Source organism: Daucus carota, chromosome 6 (assembly GCF_001625215.2).
Source record: "Daucus carota subsp. sativus chromosome 6, DH1 v3.0, whole genome shotgun sequence".
NCBI lineage: Eukaryota > Viridiplantae > Streptophyta > Magnoliopsida > Apiales > Apiaceae > Daucus > Daucus carota.
The window spans coordinates 37,276,125-37,294,702 of NC_030386.2; the positions used below are offsets into that span (position 1 = coordinate 37,276,125).

General features: G+C 32.3%; 2 protein-coding genes across 4 annotated transcripts; both read right to left on the bottom strand.

The window, feature by feature from the left end:
• Window positions 1-356: 356 nt before the first annotated feature.
• On the bottom strand, window positions 357-4,287 carry LOC108227444 (L10-interacting MYB domain-containing protein). The gene is made up of 3 exons (XM_017402584.2): window positions 3,530-4,287; window positions 1,769-2,103; window positions 357-1,152 (listed from the first exon to the last, which is right to left on the bottom strand). Exons 1-3 carry the CDS (start codon window positions 4,014-4,016, stop codon window positions 562-564), a joined length of 1,413 nt encoding a protein of 470 aa, XP_017258073.1. The 5' UTR covers window positions 4,017-4,287; the 3' UTR covers window positions 357-561.
• Window positions 4,288-7,919: 3,632 nt separating this feature from the next.
• Window positions 7,920-12,427, bottom strand: LOC108227700 (serine/arginine-rich splicing factor RS31). Of its 3 annotated transcripts, XM_064079402.1 has the most exons (7): window positions 12,360-12,413; window positions 11,651-11,761; window positions 10,533-10,819; window positions 10,131-10,243; window positions 9,819-10,054; window positions 8,738-9,719; window positions 7,920-8,276 (listed from the first exon to the last, which is right to left on the bottom strand). In XM_064079402.1, the coding sequence occupies exons 4-6, from the start codon at window positions 10,224-10,226 to the stop codon at window positions 8,744-8,746; spliced, it is 1,308 nt and encodes a 435-aa protein (XP_063935472.1). In that variant the 5' UTR covers window positions 10,227-10,243; window positions 10,533-10,819; window positions 11,651-11,761; window positions 12,360-12,413; the 3' UTR covers window positions 7,920-8,276; window positions 8,738-8,743. The 3 variants fall into 3 exon arrangements, with proteins under 3 accessions (XP_063935472.1, XP_017258487.2, XP_017258490.2); XM_017402998.2 differs by lacking the exon at window positions 10,533-10,819 and having other exon boundaries at window positions 12,360-12,427; XM_017403001.2 differs by lacking the exons at window positions 11,651-11,761; window positions 12,360-12,413 and adding an exon at window positions 11,283-11,644.
• Window positions 12,428-18,578: the final 6,151 nt, after the last annotated feature.

Below are 18,578 nucleotides of genomic sequence, written 5' to 3' on the forward strand. Positions count from 1 at the left end.
ATAAATTTAAAAAAATATTTTTTTTTACATTTTTAAAAAAAAACACTTATTCTAAAAAAATAAGATAATAAAACATCCATATTATTTTATAATGAAAACTCGATTAAGTAATAGTAATATTTCTTCAATGTCTCAAGACAAACCGTTAAAATAAATTTTCTTTTGTTCTAAAGATTTGTTATTTAAATGTTTTAACTATATTTATAAGAAGTAAAGTTTTATGCTATCTTAATTTTTGAACTCATGAAGCTCCAGGAGGGTGAAGCCCATCCGGAATTCCTTTCTCCCTGTAGGTTGTAATGTCGAATGATTTGAGAAGTCAATAAAATCGTTTTCTTTTTGTGGAAAAACAGCCATTTTTAACTAAAACCAACGAAAATAGCCATTTCATTGCATACAACATCCATGACAATTTGATAAAGTACTACTGCATATATAACAGCTAACACTACAGATTTATCTTCATACAACCTGTTTCTGGATCTCTACTTTATGACAGCATTGGACCATTTCGCGGAAGAGCCATCTGAAATACCAGTGCTTAAGGAAATACTAGCATTCTCAAACAGGCTTTCTGTTTAGATATTCGCTAAAGTTATATTCTAGCCATCCAACTCGAGAGCGATCACAGCGCTGTTTCATGAAAATCGTTCTCATGTCAGCTCTAGTAAACAAATTCTGGCAATACCAGTAGAGAGGAGCATTCTTCGGAATTTCTTCAATTTCCTCGAGTTTGTCCATACATTCCTTAATACTTGGGGCATCAGCTGTATGAAAACTTGATTCTGTGCTATTAGAAGCCATCACATTGTCGAGGGAATCAATACCATCTTTAGAGGACAGAGCTCCAATCTTTCTTTTCGTCCCACTACTCAATTTTTTCTCAGATGTCACGGGGATTTTAATATCATCACTACCTGGCTGTCTACTGGCTTGGCTATCACCACACTCACTTTCTTCAGCCCCTTCAACAGCAGCAGCATCACCCTCATCAATAAAATAATCTTCATCCTTCAATTTAAAATCGGGGGAGAGTCCAACGGGCACTAGTGCTCTATTATCAGTCGCCACAACATCGCCGAATAAAATATCATAATTAAACCAAATAATTGACAGATCTTTGTTCTTGAACTTTGCATATTTTGGATTAATCTGAAACAATGAACGAACATCATTATCATATCTAATGTAAACATTTAAAATGAGATAACCATCTAACAGCATGCCAACGATCATCTACTAACACGTTTGCTGCATTACAGATATTACCAAATATCAATTTCAAGCTCCAGCAAATATACAACACAGACAGATATATTATCACAGAACAAGCCATTACAACTAAATAGAATTTTGACTCTATTTTAATTCTTACTTCAGGTATTTATAATAATAAAACATATTTGAAATTGCATTCATAATTGCATGAAGATATTAAACAAACATATTATAATGAATGCATATGCAATATAAAACATAATTTCGCATCACTGGTATTCTCCTAATTAAAACTCAATAGATGAGTCAACAGGTAAAGTATAATAGGATAAGAGCAAATAATCTTAATAATTGAAGCCTGAAGGTACTAAAGGATAAGCACAAAAGTCAAAAGCAGAGCAGGTCATGCGATCAGTCACTGGAGCAATTAATTATAATCCTAGTAATGTTAACCAAAATATCTCAGTACACTGGGATAAACAGAGGACTGCCAGAATAAGAAACCACTGCAACTTATCTACAAATGAAACTGCAAATATAACGAAGTTACCTTGATTTCAGCATCCCACCATGCATCATCAGCCACAATTGTCTTCTTCTCTGGGTTCCATTTTAACACCGTATGTCTCTCCCTTAATTGGTCAAAGAGAATCCACTCTACTTTCATGCAGTCCCAATGGTTTTTTAATTGTTTCTTATTGTACACTTTTCCGGTAATGGCACTGAACTCCTTGCGCACATTTGCCCAGCCCGTCTTAGATAAGGTGGTCCTCGGTTTATTGCCTTTCCGAACCTCATTAACACATAATTCAGTAAAAATTCGATGGGTGTCATCGTCCCACTTGGCACTGGCAGACGAAGGTTCTTGTTTTACTTTCACCACACCTAGAGTAAGCATCAATCTTCTAAGTTAATCACTTTAATAAGAATTTATAAATTTTTATAGTGTGGAAGTCATTCTTTAAAGTTAAAAGAGTATGTAAAAGATAAAACAAAAGATTCCAGTTTTAAAATAAAACTAGCACACCTAAATACTGCTTCTTTTACTAATAAAAATTTATGTAAGATATATGGGAAGTTTGGTGATCAGTATGTATTTATTTTACTTAAAAGTGAGACTCTGTAAAATCAGAAACCATAGAAGTGCTCAAACAAACAGCTGGCCAGTTGGGTGCACTTCGATTTGTGAACATGTATAGGACATGATGTTTGATGTTCTAAACTTCCAGTCGGCTCTGACTCTCTGGGCTAGTACCCAAACAGTGAGCAAGTTGATTGAATTTGTCTGTATTAAAAGGCTGTTTGTGATCACCTGATGCACCAGATGTTGCATTGCTTAGTGCATGAGGTTAAATACCATTTTGTATATAGAGGATTTACAAGTGTGTTTTTGTTATCTACTACATTTATAATCACCATATCTCACTTTCACTAGAGGATCTCACTATGAACAACTAAACAGCAAGCATTTAACCTCATGTGCCTGCTATAAGAAATATATGAATGTCCAACAATAATCTCTCCGACCTAAAGAAACTCATTGACAATATCAGTTATCATTTCAGAGATCCAGATGTAAGGAGATGCATTCTCTCAAAAACAATAATTCAAAATTATTATAATGTCAAGAATGTATGCCAATTCCTTATCTAATTGGACACAAAAAATAAGTGCCATTATAAATTACTCCTAACAAACAAAACGATTTCCTTTAAAGGATTCATGAAAAATGCCAGAGCAGTACACTACACACTTCAGAAAATAGAATAAAAAGTAGAAAAATCCTTAAGTGCTTGACTGGACATGCAGGCTACAGCGCTATAACTGGCAGAAATCGCCTGCACGGATACTTGACTATATTTTAATCATCCGACAAGAAACAACTCATCAAATTATAAAATAAATTTATCTAAAATACATGTCATCTTACCACATCTCACAAATCTAAAGGTGCTAGTAGATGGGTGGAATCAGAATGGATTATATTTGTTGAAAATTCCTTCTCATTCGATAGGACAATAACATTTCTCTTAAGGGTTCCAACTCATATAAACCTTATCTCCGATACGGCGACACGTAATTAAGCTAACTGTCCCTCCAAGCCTTTAGGTATTACTGAGGAGACTAAATTGTATTATACATCTTCAAAAACACATACTAACCACTTCATACAATTGCAAATACCAATCCATACATATAAGAGCAAAACATTCATAATATAAAAAAACAAAGAACAAAAACCTAATCGTGCCAATGCAACAACATTATCAAAAACATGTAGACAAAAACATAATCATAAAATCACATAAACCTGCATTTGAACGTTTAATCCCAGAAATCTTATTAGCAAATTCTCTCTTCCTCAACTCCAATTCTCGAAACCCATCATCAAGCTCCTTCTGCCTAACCTCAAGCTCCAGTGCCCGATCCTCGACAAATCTCCTGCTAAATTCCACTTCTTTCATCTTCCCCTCAATCTCCCTCTCTTTCTCAGCCAGTTTTTCCCACAATTCCTTCAACCCCACCTCACCAATTCCACTAAAATCCACATCTTTCACCTTCTCACTCGTGGGGTTTCTCAAAACTGTCAATTGATTGACTTGATTCTCCCCCAACCCCGCATTTGATTGTTCTTGCCTCGATTTCTGAGCCCCAAATTGAGAGTAATTCAAGATTTCAGCACAAGTTGAAGGGGATTCTAACAGATTCTCAAAGTCCTTGAGCTGAGTTATGAGTGATGCAATTGCTTTATGAACACCCTTTTTTTTCTTGTCAAGAACATTCTTGGTGCCCGACATTTTCGCATATATGTTGCTGAAAAACTCACCTAATGAATATACATACAAGATACATACAGATCCCTAGACTTGAAGCTTCAGCTGTAATCTTTCGATATAAATCAAGGGTTTTATATTTAAAAAATATAATATTAATATTTTAGAGTAATTGACACTTTACACCTTTTATGTTTAGACGCTTTTTTGATTTGGTTTCAAACAATTTTTTTTGACAGTATACACCATAAAGTTTGAAAAGCGATTCGCTTTGCACCCCTTTGACCACTCTCCGTTTAATTGACCGTTAAAGTTAACAGATGTGGGGTTTACACTTTGCACCCGCAGTTTTAACTTTTTTCATGAGCATTAGATATTGCAAAGTGTAACCGCACATCTGTTAATTTTAACGGTCAATTAAACGGAGAGTGGTCAAAAGAGTGCAAACTTTATGGTGCATACTGCCAAAAAAAATTGTTTGAGACCAAATCGAAAAAAGTGCCTAAACATAAGAGGTGCAAAGTGTCAATCACTCTTACAATTATAATCCCACTCCAAGTATCTGTCGGCTGAATCTGAAAAGATATAACCGTAGCTTCCAGAATCCCCTAAAAGTGAAGCATCAGTGCAGAGCATTAGGCACGGAGAATTTGAGACGGTAAGCCCACTAAGCCAGATGAATTCCGTGGATGAACTGTGGGGGATGCAACTCGAATAAGCACCAACAACTACGCTAATCTTCTTTGACCGCAAAAACATGAAAACCTTTTGAATATCTTCAAAAGTGCATCTCATATATAACAACAAATACTCTTTGGGACCATCTCATATATAACAACATGCACTCCTTGGGATAATCACTGTTGTAATCGCATAGGCGTCCAAATCCTGAATCTTATTAATCTTATCAAGATGATCCCAGTTAAACGAACACATCACATCACTCCAGAAAAATGAAACCCCACGGCGAGGATGACCTCTCATTTTCGACGTATATGTAGCCACTTCTGCAATACAATCACATAAAATATCAGTACATTGTAAAAAGATTATTCATCTTATTTCTTACATTGTATGACTCTGTGCAATCAATAACACAAAAGTAAAAAACAGATCACAAGAAGTTAAACTTGTGGAATTGTTGGATAAAAGTTTGTGAAATTTTTACCATGTAGAAATATATGATCAGCCAGGTTAGCGGGAGTAAGAATGCGGATGAAGGCAAAAGGGGGCTCGTTTGACTTGTAACCTGTTTGATAAAGACCTGTTGGAGTGACGAGTCATACCGCGGATAAAAGTTAAGGTTATCAATTTCTTGAAGATGTTCATGCTGCCAAAAAGAAAAAAATGAAAATCAATTAGTAAACAAAAATAGAGGAACAATTTCAGATTTTATCTGGGCTTTAATAAGATTACTTTTATAGCTTTGTTGGGACCCATCACTCGAGTCACCTAATAAATTCACAATTAAAGCAATATTAACACTTGAAAACTTTGAAGAGTGCAAAGTTCTTTTGTGTTTTGATAAGACTGTTTGGCTGAGATTTTAAAATGTCATATATACACTATATATGGTAAAAAGTGGAAAGCAGGATGAGTGATACTTTCAAGTTTTAGCTTTCACTGTACTCATATTACTCTAATTTAGACATTTAGTATTAGTATTTTCTTTTTTAAAAATATAGACATATTCTCTAATTGTTAATATGGGTATCTGGTTTCATAAAAGATGTAAATACAAGTTAGAATTAATTTATTAAAAAAATTATTAATCTTCATCAAAATTCGATTAAAACAAACTTGAAATACGTTTATAATAAAATCGCAAACTAATTAGATCATAGTTTCGAGTTAATCGGCCATCTAAAATACATAGTTTGGAGAGAAAATGAGTTATTGCAATTTCAAATGAAAAGCAAGACACAACCTTCCGATCGGCAAAAAAACGAAAATTATACACGATACATGCTCTCAACTATGCACCGGTATATGCTCGATATATATTTTTAACAGTTATAACAAAATTTACTTATGACAATGTAACAAAACGTTACAGAGTTCTAAAAGTCGAACAAGTAAAACTTTTACGAAGATTAATAGTGATGAATTTAACAAACGTTACAATGTTCAAAAAGTCGAAACAATAAAATTCTAACGAAAATTGATACAGATGAATGTAATAAGATAGTACAAAATCCGCAAAGATAAGCAAGTATAGATATCGAAAAGATGGTCAACAATAAATTGTTCAATTCTGCGAAATTTGCAACATCCAAATAAGTTATGTTTGGTTCCCTTCAATCCTGAATCTGCTATTTATTTCGGTCCTGTGCTAGTCATGAAAATGATATTCTTATACTTGATGACACGGTAAAGACATTGTCTAGATGTTCGAGTAATCTTATAGTTATAGAAGGTGATATTTTATCAGACTCAATTTTTGCATAATATTACTTGATTCGATATTAAAACTCTACATAAATCAGTTAATTATTATCCTTATAGATTTTATACACTTGTATGCAGGGCTGTGACTGAAATTTTAAGTGCCATGTGCAAAATTAAAAATATGTGCCGCAACAATAAAAAAGTAATAGTAATTATATAAAATAATAAAAGTTAATCATTTTTTTATTATTTTGACATAATTATAAAAATATTAAAAACTAGAAAAACAAGTACAAAAATAGTAAGATATAATAATTATAAAAAAATATAATCATACAAAAACTAATTTATATATAAAATTTATTAAATTTTGATGTAAAACTTTAACTAATGGATTAATTAATTCTAATTTAACTTTTTCATTGAATATATAAACATTAAATAGAAACCTAATTTAAAATAAATTAGATATCCAAAAATTAAATTATTAAAAATAATATAATGTACAAGTTGTCTAAATGAAAACTAATTTTGACCGTTATATTTAATTATTAAAATTAGTAGTCTAAATTACTAATCAAATAGATTAATATTCTTATTAAAATATTTTTCTTATTAATTTTATTAAAAAAATTATAAATTACTTTATCATTAAGACTAATATAACATTTTTTTCCTAGACAAAAAAAAAAGGACTTAATTTTGCTAAGATAATATTTTTTTCAAACAATACATACATATAAACTATGCCTCTAAAATATTATGGGCTCTGTATCGTCCAACACCTTGCACACTCTCAGGCACGACCCTGCTTGTATGTATATATCTGATTTAGTTTCCTGTTGGCTATAATCTGCCAGCAGTAGAATTTTAATACATATTTTAAAAAGGAGTAATAAGACGAAAGGAATAATAAGACGAAGAAATCTGAAAAATGGAACTTCAATATATATATTTTTTAAAATGGTATTATCATCATTTTTTCTGGTTAGGCTAACAATACTAAACTACATGACCATACTTTGTGTGTGTAGTGATGGTATATATTTTTGATTTTCTAGTTATTTTGAAAAAGCGTAGATATATTTGTAAGTATATTGTATATATCATAATGAGCGCAAACTATAACAGGCGTAGATATACTTGTAGGTACATGTCTCTGAAAATCAGAGGAACTCCAAAAAAGTGTAGACTTGTTTGCGACAGAAGTTTTCGAACGCATTTATAAGATAGTAGAATTGGCCTAACATGGAAATTGATACTTTTATACATTTTTTTAAAAAAAAACCCGGTATAATTGTCATTTTCTCTAATGACAATTATACCAGTTAATTAGCTAATGGGTACAGTTTCCCATTCCAAGCCATCAATCTAAACACTGATTTTGGTATCAAATTACAGTTCCAATTTACCTGCCCGAACCCATTTTCCTCCAACTAAACAGTGCAATAATAATGATGATAATATGCAACTCTAGTAGCAACCAGTTCCAACCAGACTACCCAAACATTAACCAAGAAACAAATGGCACCAAAAAAATAAAAAATAAAAAAATTCAAAGTATATTCAACCATAGAGCAAAGAAACGATAGACAGCTAATTAAGCATTTAATACAATGGTTGCGAGTTCAGCATAGGTCTATCAGATACAGAAGTTAAAATCGTTTACATAATCAACAGAAATGAAAGACAGATGACCTAGACAACCAAAATATTGATGGAAACATCAACCCTCAGATGCTTTGTCATGGTTTTTTCCTGCTCTATTCCAATGTATCATTAAATTGGAACACAGCATTCATCGATTCGGCCAAAACACAACAATTTTGAGTTTAAGCTAGCATCAAATTTGTTATCTCACCCAGAAATAACCTCACCCGTACCAGAAGTGGCTGACTGCATAATCAAGAAAAAACAAATCATTATTTTTTTTTGCTGAACCAACAAAATAATCTAGCTAGGATTTTAAGAACAGATAGAAGGATACAAATAAATTAGTTTAAAAATTATAATATCTAAAAAACAATTCACCCATCAACATTATATTTAGCACCAAAGGTAATTTTACTCCTGGGCAAAAAATATTGTTTGTGTAGTAAAGAAGTATTAAATCTTTTTAAATCCAGAAGGAATAAAATTCTTTTGATTAAAGAGTACAAAAGCATATAGTTGAAATTAACAAAGAACACTCAAATTTACTCCAAATTTTGTGCAAGTCAGGCTAGAGTTGATTTTAACACCAAAATAAGATAGTGAAGATGTAAATTTTTAAAATAGTTCAAAGACGGTCTATGTAAGCCGGCATCTAAACAAAATTAAATATAGGTCTAAATTTTTTGATGAACAGGCCTTCATACCTATTCTCAGTGGTCCCGCATAGGGCTCTCTCCTCCACTGTATCCTGGACTGTCCCCCATTTCAGGCTTGTAATCTGGGCTAGCCTCCCGATTGTAATCATCAAAACTAACTTTTTCTGTTTGAGGGCTTGGACTGTGACCATTATCATACTCAGGGTTAAGCCTTTCTCTTGGGCTAGGACTATGAACAAGGTCAGGACTAACCAACTCTCTTTCAGGACTAATGCTGCTCCGACGGCCATAGGAGATTCGGTCCTTACCATTTGGTGGGCTTGGACTCTTCTCAAAACTGTAGTCAGATTTCCTCTCTCTAACATTAGGACTGCCAACACGTCCATAGTCAACTTTCCTTTCCCTACCATTAGGACTTGAACCACGGCCATAGTCAGCTTTCCTTTCCCTTCCATCACGACTGCCACCACGGTGGGAATCAACTTTCCGTTCCCTTCCATCAGGACTGCCACCATGGCCGTAGTCAAGTTTCCTTTCTCTTTCATCAGGACTACCACCACGTTCGTAGTCAACTTTCCTTTCCATTCCATCAGGACTGCCACCACGGCGGTAGTCAGCTTTCCTTTCCCTTCCATCTAGACTGCCACCACGGCCATAGTCAGCTTTCCTCTCTCTTCTGATAGGACTCCTACTCCCACGACCATAGTCAGCCTTCATATCCCTTCCATTCGGACTCCTACTACCTCCACGGCCATGAGATTTTCTTATCCTTCCATTGGGAGTACCACTACCACCACGACCATAATCAGGACTGGCACGTTCTCTGCGATAAGGACTAGGGCTACGACCATGACCATGGCCATAATCAGGACTTCCCCGTTCTCTCCTGTAAGGGCTAGGAGATCTTCCCCTATCATCATTTCTCCTACGCGGAGACCTATCACGGACCAAATCAGGACTGTATCCACTTTTTCTTTCGTCGTCATCTTTTATAGCATATTCCACTGAAATAACTCGGTCCATCAGCTTGCTGCACACAAACAGAAGAGGGTATCAAGATAGTGATACCTACTTTCTAAAGGTAGACACTTAAGACTATAATCTATAGAAATTGTAAAGGTAAGCTCACCTCATGTTTGTTGCTTCTAAAGCTTTGATGGCATCTTCCTGTGTTTCAAACTGGATAAATGCGAAATTCCTTCTAATCCTTATGTTCAATATCTTCCCATATGGATCAAAGTGCCTCTCCAAGTCCCTTGTCCTTGTATGATAAGGATCAAAGTTTATAACAAACAAAGTCTTTGAGGGCCTCAAGTTAGATGAAGATCTCCTAGAGTTTTCAGGCTTCCGCACACTACGTTCTTGCTGTATTACAACCGCAAAAATTAAGGAAACTGAAAAGATCAAAAAATGTTGTATATAATCAAAGCACATTTATTACCTTTGTCCACTCAACACGAAGTCGTCGCCCTTTTCTACCGAACTCAATGTTATCAAGTCTTCTAATTGCATCCTCTGCATCTCTCTCATCCTCCATGTAAACAAAAGCAAAACCTATAATATGCAACATTTAAATTAAATGAGATTCTAATTAAATTACATGTGCACAGATAAAACTGATATAAGATCTCCTTGACGGAAGGATACGTTCGCGGAGAAAGAATTTTCCACTGAAAAACCAAAGGTGTTTGAAATTTTATCTGAAATAAGAACTCCACTTCTATGAAATCTACAAACCATTGACCAATAAGATCAGTGATAAAAGGTGTTTACATTTGACCCAAAATAAAATACTACTTTTATGAAATCTACAAACCATTGACCAATAAAATCAGTAACAGACCTTCAATAATGGACTAAGTGATGTCAAGGGACAAGAATCCAAACGTGGAAGTCTCATGCTAGAATAATGAAAACATTGTGGCTTCTCCAATTTTTTCTGTTGCCCTGCTTTGAGGTAGGATGTCTGTGATATGAGGGCTGGGCAAAAGACACATACAGAGGAATAAAGGCAAATGTCTGAGGATAATGTATGACAGTCGTGCCTTAAGATGTGGCTCTTCTAGAATACAAGAAGAGGAGGCACGTCACGGCAATGGAATGTGGTGGTAAGTCAGCCATAATGTAGTCCTGCGCCAAAGAACTAGTTGAGTACGGGGGTTTTACACTCTAAAAAACACACTTTTCTTTTAGACATACTCCATAACCCCACTGCAACTCAAGGAGGAAGGACAACTGCAGTTGTAGCCGTGCTGCAATGTTGAATGATCTCAATTCTCAAGCTACCATATACATGGTAGCAGATTTAGGAGTGGGGGCTTCGACATTCAACTTAAGACGTGTTAACTAAGCATAAAAAAGTAATTCTCTCAAGACTAACTTTATTCAACCAAACAATAATATTAAAATGAAGTCTTTAGTGTTAGATTAGTCAATTTACTCAAACAGCCATCTGTTCCAATGAATGAGGCCAAGTTAACACCAGCGATGTTGAGAATAATTGCTCAACATTTCTCAATCCACTCTTCCCAAATGAGATATGCCATTGCCTATGTGAAAGTGTATATACTTTGAAAGAAAAAAGTATCATTACCTTCACTAGTCAAAACTAGAATTCAAACTTGACTTGGATTGGATTTTTCCATATGCATACAGAAGTTGGGAACCTTATGCTTGAGAATACAAATAAACCAGCCACTCGGACTTAATTTCAAGTCAGGTTTATGGAGAGGTAATATCTTTTTAACACTTCGTACTATTCACAAGCACAATAGGTGAGAATGGTTGTTTCTATAGCTTGTGAGTAAGGCACTGGGGTGCCGCGTGCTATTATAAGCTACCATGGATCCTGAACCAATAAAGTTATAAACCAGAGAAAACGCTAGAGTGAAGGAGAAAAAGCATCTGCCTGAGCAGAAGACAAAGCAATCAAAAATGGCAAGAGGATGCGCAAAATATTACCAGACTTCATATCAACACGAGTAACATTCCCATATCTTTTGAAAAGCCGTTCCAGATCAGACTGCCGTGCCTCATAATCAAAGTTACCGCAGAAAACAGGCTTCATTTCACCTAACAAGGTAATATAAAAACTTTTAATAATCTTCACAGCAGAATTACCAAAAGCAAAATATGTGGCGGAAAATAACAGAACTGGCAACCTCAAACCATAAATAATCCACACACTGACACACAATCATCAAACATTCAAATCAAAAATAAAAAACAGCCAATTAACTAACAATTACTACAAAACAATAACTTCTGCACATTCAAAAGTAAATTCAATAACAATAAACATAATTGACGAAAACATCATTAGACACGCCACGTATTTGATACAATATAGTGCACATAAAATCATCAAGTACACATACAAGTCCTCGAAATCAAAATTACCTGTAACAAAGGTAAAAACACAAATCAAAACAAAAATTACCGTCTCTCCAATAGACCGACACAAAAAACACATAGATCTAAACGAAATTTAATCAAAAACAGCAGATTAAACATGAAATCTCTATCGTGATGCGAGATATGAATATAAACAACAATCTCAAAATTAAAAATAAAATTGATGTGCAAGAATGAGAATAAATTCAATTATTCAATTATAAATATACATACAAGCGCATATGTATGTATAGATTGTTGCGGAGAAAAGATGTACCTGTGTTTGAACGAGAAGCAAGAACCCTAGGTGTGTTTTGACAGCGGCAGCTCCAGAATAGAGAAAAACTGTTGCAGACACCAAATATAAAAACTGGTGGGCTAAGCATGTCAAATTACAAAACTAACCCTCTTTTTGTTGATTTAATATACTTTATGATTTTTGATTTTTTTTTTTTGTTTCATGAAAAGTGAAATATGATCTTTTATAAATAATAAATTAATGAATTTTAAAAAAATGACTAATATCCCAAAATTTATTCCTCTAGTGATACCTGTTAATAATATTTCTTCCTCAAACAAAAGCTGTCTGGACCTCTGAAATATATTCATAACCCTTCTTGCTCCAATGACTTAATTATATCAAAACAATTTCCATTTGAATTCATGTCCCACCTGTGGGTTGAGTTCCTTGAATGTTTCAGCAAATCAACAACTTGCAGCTGAAAAACAGAGGTATGTGATCTGAAGATAAAAATAAACAACTTGAATGCACAACCATGTATTTTTTTTAATTTTGTTTTTGCAAGGAACACACAACCATAATTAATTCAGTGAAATTCCGTCAATTCTGCTATATTTTTTTATTTCCACCTAACCAAGTTAAAAGAGAAATTTAATAGAGGAACATCCCAGAATCCATTATTTTCCACAAAACACGTGGACTCTTTTAAATCTTTTTTGTTGTAAATGCAATTAAGGGACCATTTGGGTAAACTTAAAATAAATGCTTCTTGCTTAAAATAAAAAAGTGCAGTAGAAGTTAGAAGAAAATTAAGACTTATAAATGATTAAAGTGTTTGGGAAATAAGTAGAAGCCTTAAAACAAAAACTAGCATTCCTAGCTTTTTATAAGTACTTTTTGACTTTTTACACAAACAGTACGAAATAAGTGTTTCTAACTTATAAGCCCAGAAGCAAGCTTAAAAGCCTTTGCCAAACAGCTACCAAGTTTTTCAGCTTCTGATAGAGTGCAGGTGAAGTCCCAGACAAGGATAAAAGGTCCATTACCAAATCTCGATAGAATGTTGATATAAATAAGACGTAACTGCATATCGCACCCCGTTAAGTACCGTTCAAAAACGATAAAGTACTTGCACATTAAGAAACTCAACTCGCACCCCTTATCTTTATTTCTCAAAACCGAGATGCACTCCCTGCCGTTAACTTCCGTTAACTTAGTGCACTCCGTTAAGTCACTATATATAATTGCAATTCGAACCCCCTAACTTACGTTCAAAAATGATATTGTACCCATATTTTTGAAAACTCGAATCGCATCACTTATTTTACATCTCAGGAAAGATACGCACCCCCTCTGTTGAATTCCGTTACCTTCCGTTAAAATACTCCTCCGTCTCAATTTACATGTCCCTTTTGCTTTTTGAGGAGTTAAATTGACTAATTTTTGACCAACTATTTGAAAATATGTATTTATTAAAATAGACTAGATTTAATTTTTGATGATATTTTTTAAAAAAAAATTGATCAATTTTTCCAAACAGAATAATTAAAATTTATATATTTTAGTCAATAGATAAAATTATGTGTTATTTATAATAAATATCACATAATATTTATTTTTTATATTTAATATAGTGTATATTTTAAGTACCTAATACATATGTCACTAAAAATTTAAAATCATTCAATATGTAAAATCATTTTGACTTGGGCATAACTTAATTAAACAAAAAAATTTTAAAAAAATATCATCAAAAAAAAAATCTAGTCTTTTTGTTTTCGCAAATAATAGAGGGTCCGAATTTCGCAAATTATAGAGCTAACTGTAATTCGGACCCCCTATTATTTACCTCTATTAAAACAGGCTAGATTTACTTTTTAATGATATTTTTTTAAAACAAAATTTAGTATATTTTAATATGTAACTTTCTATTTCCTAAAATAGTAAATGAATAATTTTTTACTAGTTGGTCAAAAATTAGTCAATCTGACTTTTCAAAAAGCAAAAGGGACATGTAAATTGAGACGAAAGAGTACTTTAACGGAAGGTAACGGAATTCAACGGAGGGGGTGCGTGTCGTTCTTGAAATGTAAAGATAGGTGGTGCGATTTGGGTTTCCAAAAGCACGGGTACAATATCGTTTTTGAACGTAAGTTAGGGGGTCCGAATTGCAATTATATATATAGTGACTTAGCGGAGTGCACTGAGTTAATGGAAGTTAACGGCAGGGGGTGCATCTCGGTTTTGAGAAGTAAAGATAAGGAGTGCGAGTTGAGTTTCTTAAAGTATAGGTACTCTATCGTTTTTGAACGATACTTAGGGGATGCGATATGCAATTATCTCTATAAAAAATGATTTAGATATTGAAGATAGTATGTATTAATGTTATAAATGAATTTTTCATGCTGCAGCCAAACAGGCACTTGATCCGGGGACCAATTTGAAACATGAGTAGCAGAGCGTCGATGAATTAACTGATTCAAGACTGTGATATGTGACAACCTTCGCTTGTCTTGTATAGCTATGTTTCTATCATCAAGTGGGCTGCTGGACCTGGACGCAGGTATTTACATTGGGAGCTGAATTATGGCCGGTCTTTTTTTTTTTTTTTTCTTTTTTTTTGAGGAATATTTATGGCCGGTCAGAAAGCCTCATACTCTGCCTTAAAGTACGTTTTAATATTTGCTTTTTACAAAATTAAATTATTTATTTACAAAAAAATATGCGCATTTACATAACAACCAATAGTAATATAATAGTAACTTATAAGATCAACTAGTGAATAAAGCCGCGCTTCGCGGCGGCGTTATGATTTTTTTATAAACTTTGATACAAATTAATATTATAATTGTATAAAAGTTATTTTGAGTCATGTTTCCGTTAAACATATCACTAATAAAAAAATTATAATTAATATAAAAATTTGTTTAAGCGGCACTCCTGTCAAACACAATACTAATAAAAAAAATTGTTTGAACCGCCCTCTCATCAAAGATAATTTAATCAATAATTATTATAATTATGATAAAATTAAATATAACAATATAGATAAAAATTAGTTTGAGCCGCTCTCTTGTCAAACACAGTACTCATAACAAAAAGTTAAAATATACATATTAGTTCGAGTCGCCTACAGTCAAACACAATACACGACAAAATTATTATAATTATGATAAAGTTAAAGATTATAACCGGATAAAATTATTTTAAGTCGTGGTCCCGTTTTAGTAAAAGAAAAATACATTATAACTTAGATAAAAAAATTGTTTTAGCCGCTTTCCCGTCAAATATAATATTAATAGAAAATTTATTATTATTTAGATAAAAATAAATTTGGGCCGCCCTCCCCTCAAACACAATACTAATCAGGAATCTCTTTTATAAATTTTGATACAAATTAATATTATAATTGCATAAAAGTTATTTTGATTCATGTTACCGTTAAACATATCATTAATATAAAATATGAAAATTAATATAAATTTTTGTAAGCGGCCTTCCAATATATTATAACATAGATAAAAAATTATTTTAGCCGCTTTCCCGTAAAACATAATACTAATAGAAAATTTATTTTTATTTAGATGAAAGATAATTTGGGCCGCCCTCCCCTCAAACAAAATACTAATTAAGAATCATTTACATTATGATAAAATTATAATTATAATTGGATAAATATATCCAATTTATAGATTTTAGTTATTATATTTTTCTTTAAGATTCCTATTTCTTAATTGTTTAGAATTATCTCTCTTTTCTTTAGAATTTCAATTTCTTAACTACTTAGAATATCATAGATTTTAGCTATTATATTTTTGCTAAAATTCCTATTTCTTAACTACTTAGAATATATCTCTTTTACGATTACTATTTTTTAGCTATCTTATCTATTTTCTCTCAAAAAATTGGAAAAATTAAACGAAAAATTTTTCGAAAAATTATTTCAGAGAAAAATTTCTTAACTACCCAGGTGATCTTGCTATCCCAGTAATATCATTATTAATCTAATAGCCATTCACATGCATTCTCATCCACTGTGCACGTAGTCCATCGATTGGTAAAAAAGGGGATCGTGCTAACGGGAAATTTTGGATTCTATTTAAATTTAATAAAATAAAATTATAAATTTTATAACTTTTGAAAATTAGAATTGTACTTCTTTAATAATTTCTAAAATAATGTATAAATAAAAATAAGAATAATATTATCTTTATGATTCCTAAATAAGAAAAAAAAATTACTTTTAGAATCCTTTTTCTAAATTCTGGAGTACTATTTTCAGAATCCAATAAGAAAAGAATTGTATTATCATTAGAATTGTATTAAACCTAATTTTTTGAATTTGAATTATAATTATATTTTTTATTCGAAATTTAAGAAAAATCAGAAGACTGAATCGAACAATTCTAGAGACGCCCGCATCCTCCTTTATATATATATATTGATTTAGACGTATAAAATTTCAACTATTTTTTATTCATTTTATTTTATTTTGGTCATTTTAAAAAGTAATTTGTGATATTTATTATTCTATTATTAATTTTAAACAGTAGCTATAATTATAAATAAACATATCAACCTAAACTTATAAAATTACTTTTTATATATAATTTTTTATGAGTAAATCACAAAATGGTGATCGTAGTTTTTCAAATTTTTTAAGATGTTGGCTGGACTTTAAAAATTACATTGGCCGGAGTTTGCTTTCGCCTTTTAATAAGGTGGCGGTTGTGAACCTCCGTTAATTTTCTTCCGTTAACTCAAAAAAAAATAATAAATGAAAAAGTGGTGGAAATCCAGCCAACATTTTGAAAAATTTGAAAAATTATGGCCACCATTTTGTCGTTTACTTTTTTATTTTTTTAGAGTTAATGGGAAAAAATTAACGGAGGTTCACGGCCGCCACCTTTTTGGAAGGCGAAATTAAACTCTGCCTACCATTTTGTAAATTTTAAAGTTCGGCCAACATTTTGTAAAATTTGAAGAACAAACGCCACCATTTTGTCATTTACTTTCTTTTTTATTTATTACTAATTTTTCTTCTAAACTAAACCAAAAACCTGCTTGCTTGTGGGCAATTTGCTTTCAAATATCATATAAAAGAAAAAAAAGAGTAAAATATAGAAATAATAATTATTCATTAAACGGTACTCCCTCCGTCTAGGCTTGTAAATGGATCGGATATCCGATCCGACCCGATCCGATCCGTGGTTAAATAAATGGATATGGATCCTTATTAAAAAAATCCGATCTGCTAATAATCCGATCCGATAATAATCCGGTCCGATAAAGAATGGATATGGATATGATCAAATCCGATCTGTTAACGATCCGATCCGATTCATACTTAACTATATTATATATTTTATATTATATTGTATTATAATATAATATAATATTATTAATATATTACATACAAAATAAAAATTTCTAAAGATACAAGACAAAACCCTAAATCATATTTTCTTATAATCTTCTAAAGATACAAGACAAAACCCTAAATCATATTTTCTTATAATCGATGAGCCGCTCCTAATTCTTGACATGGCTTTCACTCTTGTTATCCGGTTAATCTAATAATCACTCTTTTTTTATGTAGAGTGAGTATAAACACATGAGCTAACTCTTCCACTTAAAATCTCCTCAATTACCTGGTTCCGTATTTAAGACATATTTATCGATTTTAATCCTTATTAATAGAGGAGCAAATTATAATTTGCTTCCTCCAAAGTATTAAGCAACTTATTTATTATTTCTCTATTTACTTGATAAATTCTGTGTTGAAGTTTTTATCGGAACAACCAACAAAGTTTTTATTAAATACTGCTTTATTAGTTTTTTTACCTATTACGCTAAAGTTTATGAATTAATATAGCTAGAAAATATCTCCTTTTCTTGTATGGAACTTAAAACATTGTTCACGGTGAAAAAATATATTTCATATTTTTTAGTGGATCGGGGCTCCGATCCGATTATCCATGATCCGAGTGGACCGGATATGGATTGACTTGTAAAATATCCGACTCCTGATCCGATCCGAATCCGATAAATTTAAATGGATTAGGATATGGATTTAGCTAGATCCGATCCAAATCCGATCCGTTTACAGGCCTACCTCCGTCCACTTTTACATGTCCACTTTGAAAAAAAAAATTGTCCCAAATTACTTGTCCACTTCTCTTTTCAAAGCAACTTTTTGTATGTTTTTTCAAAAAATAACAACTTCCAATGTTTGACTAGCATATAGTATATATA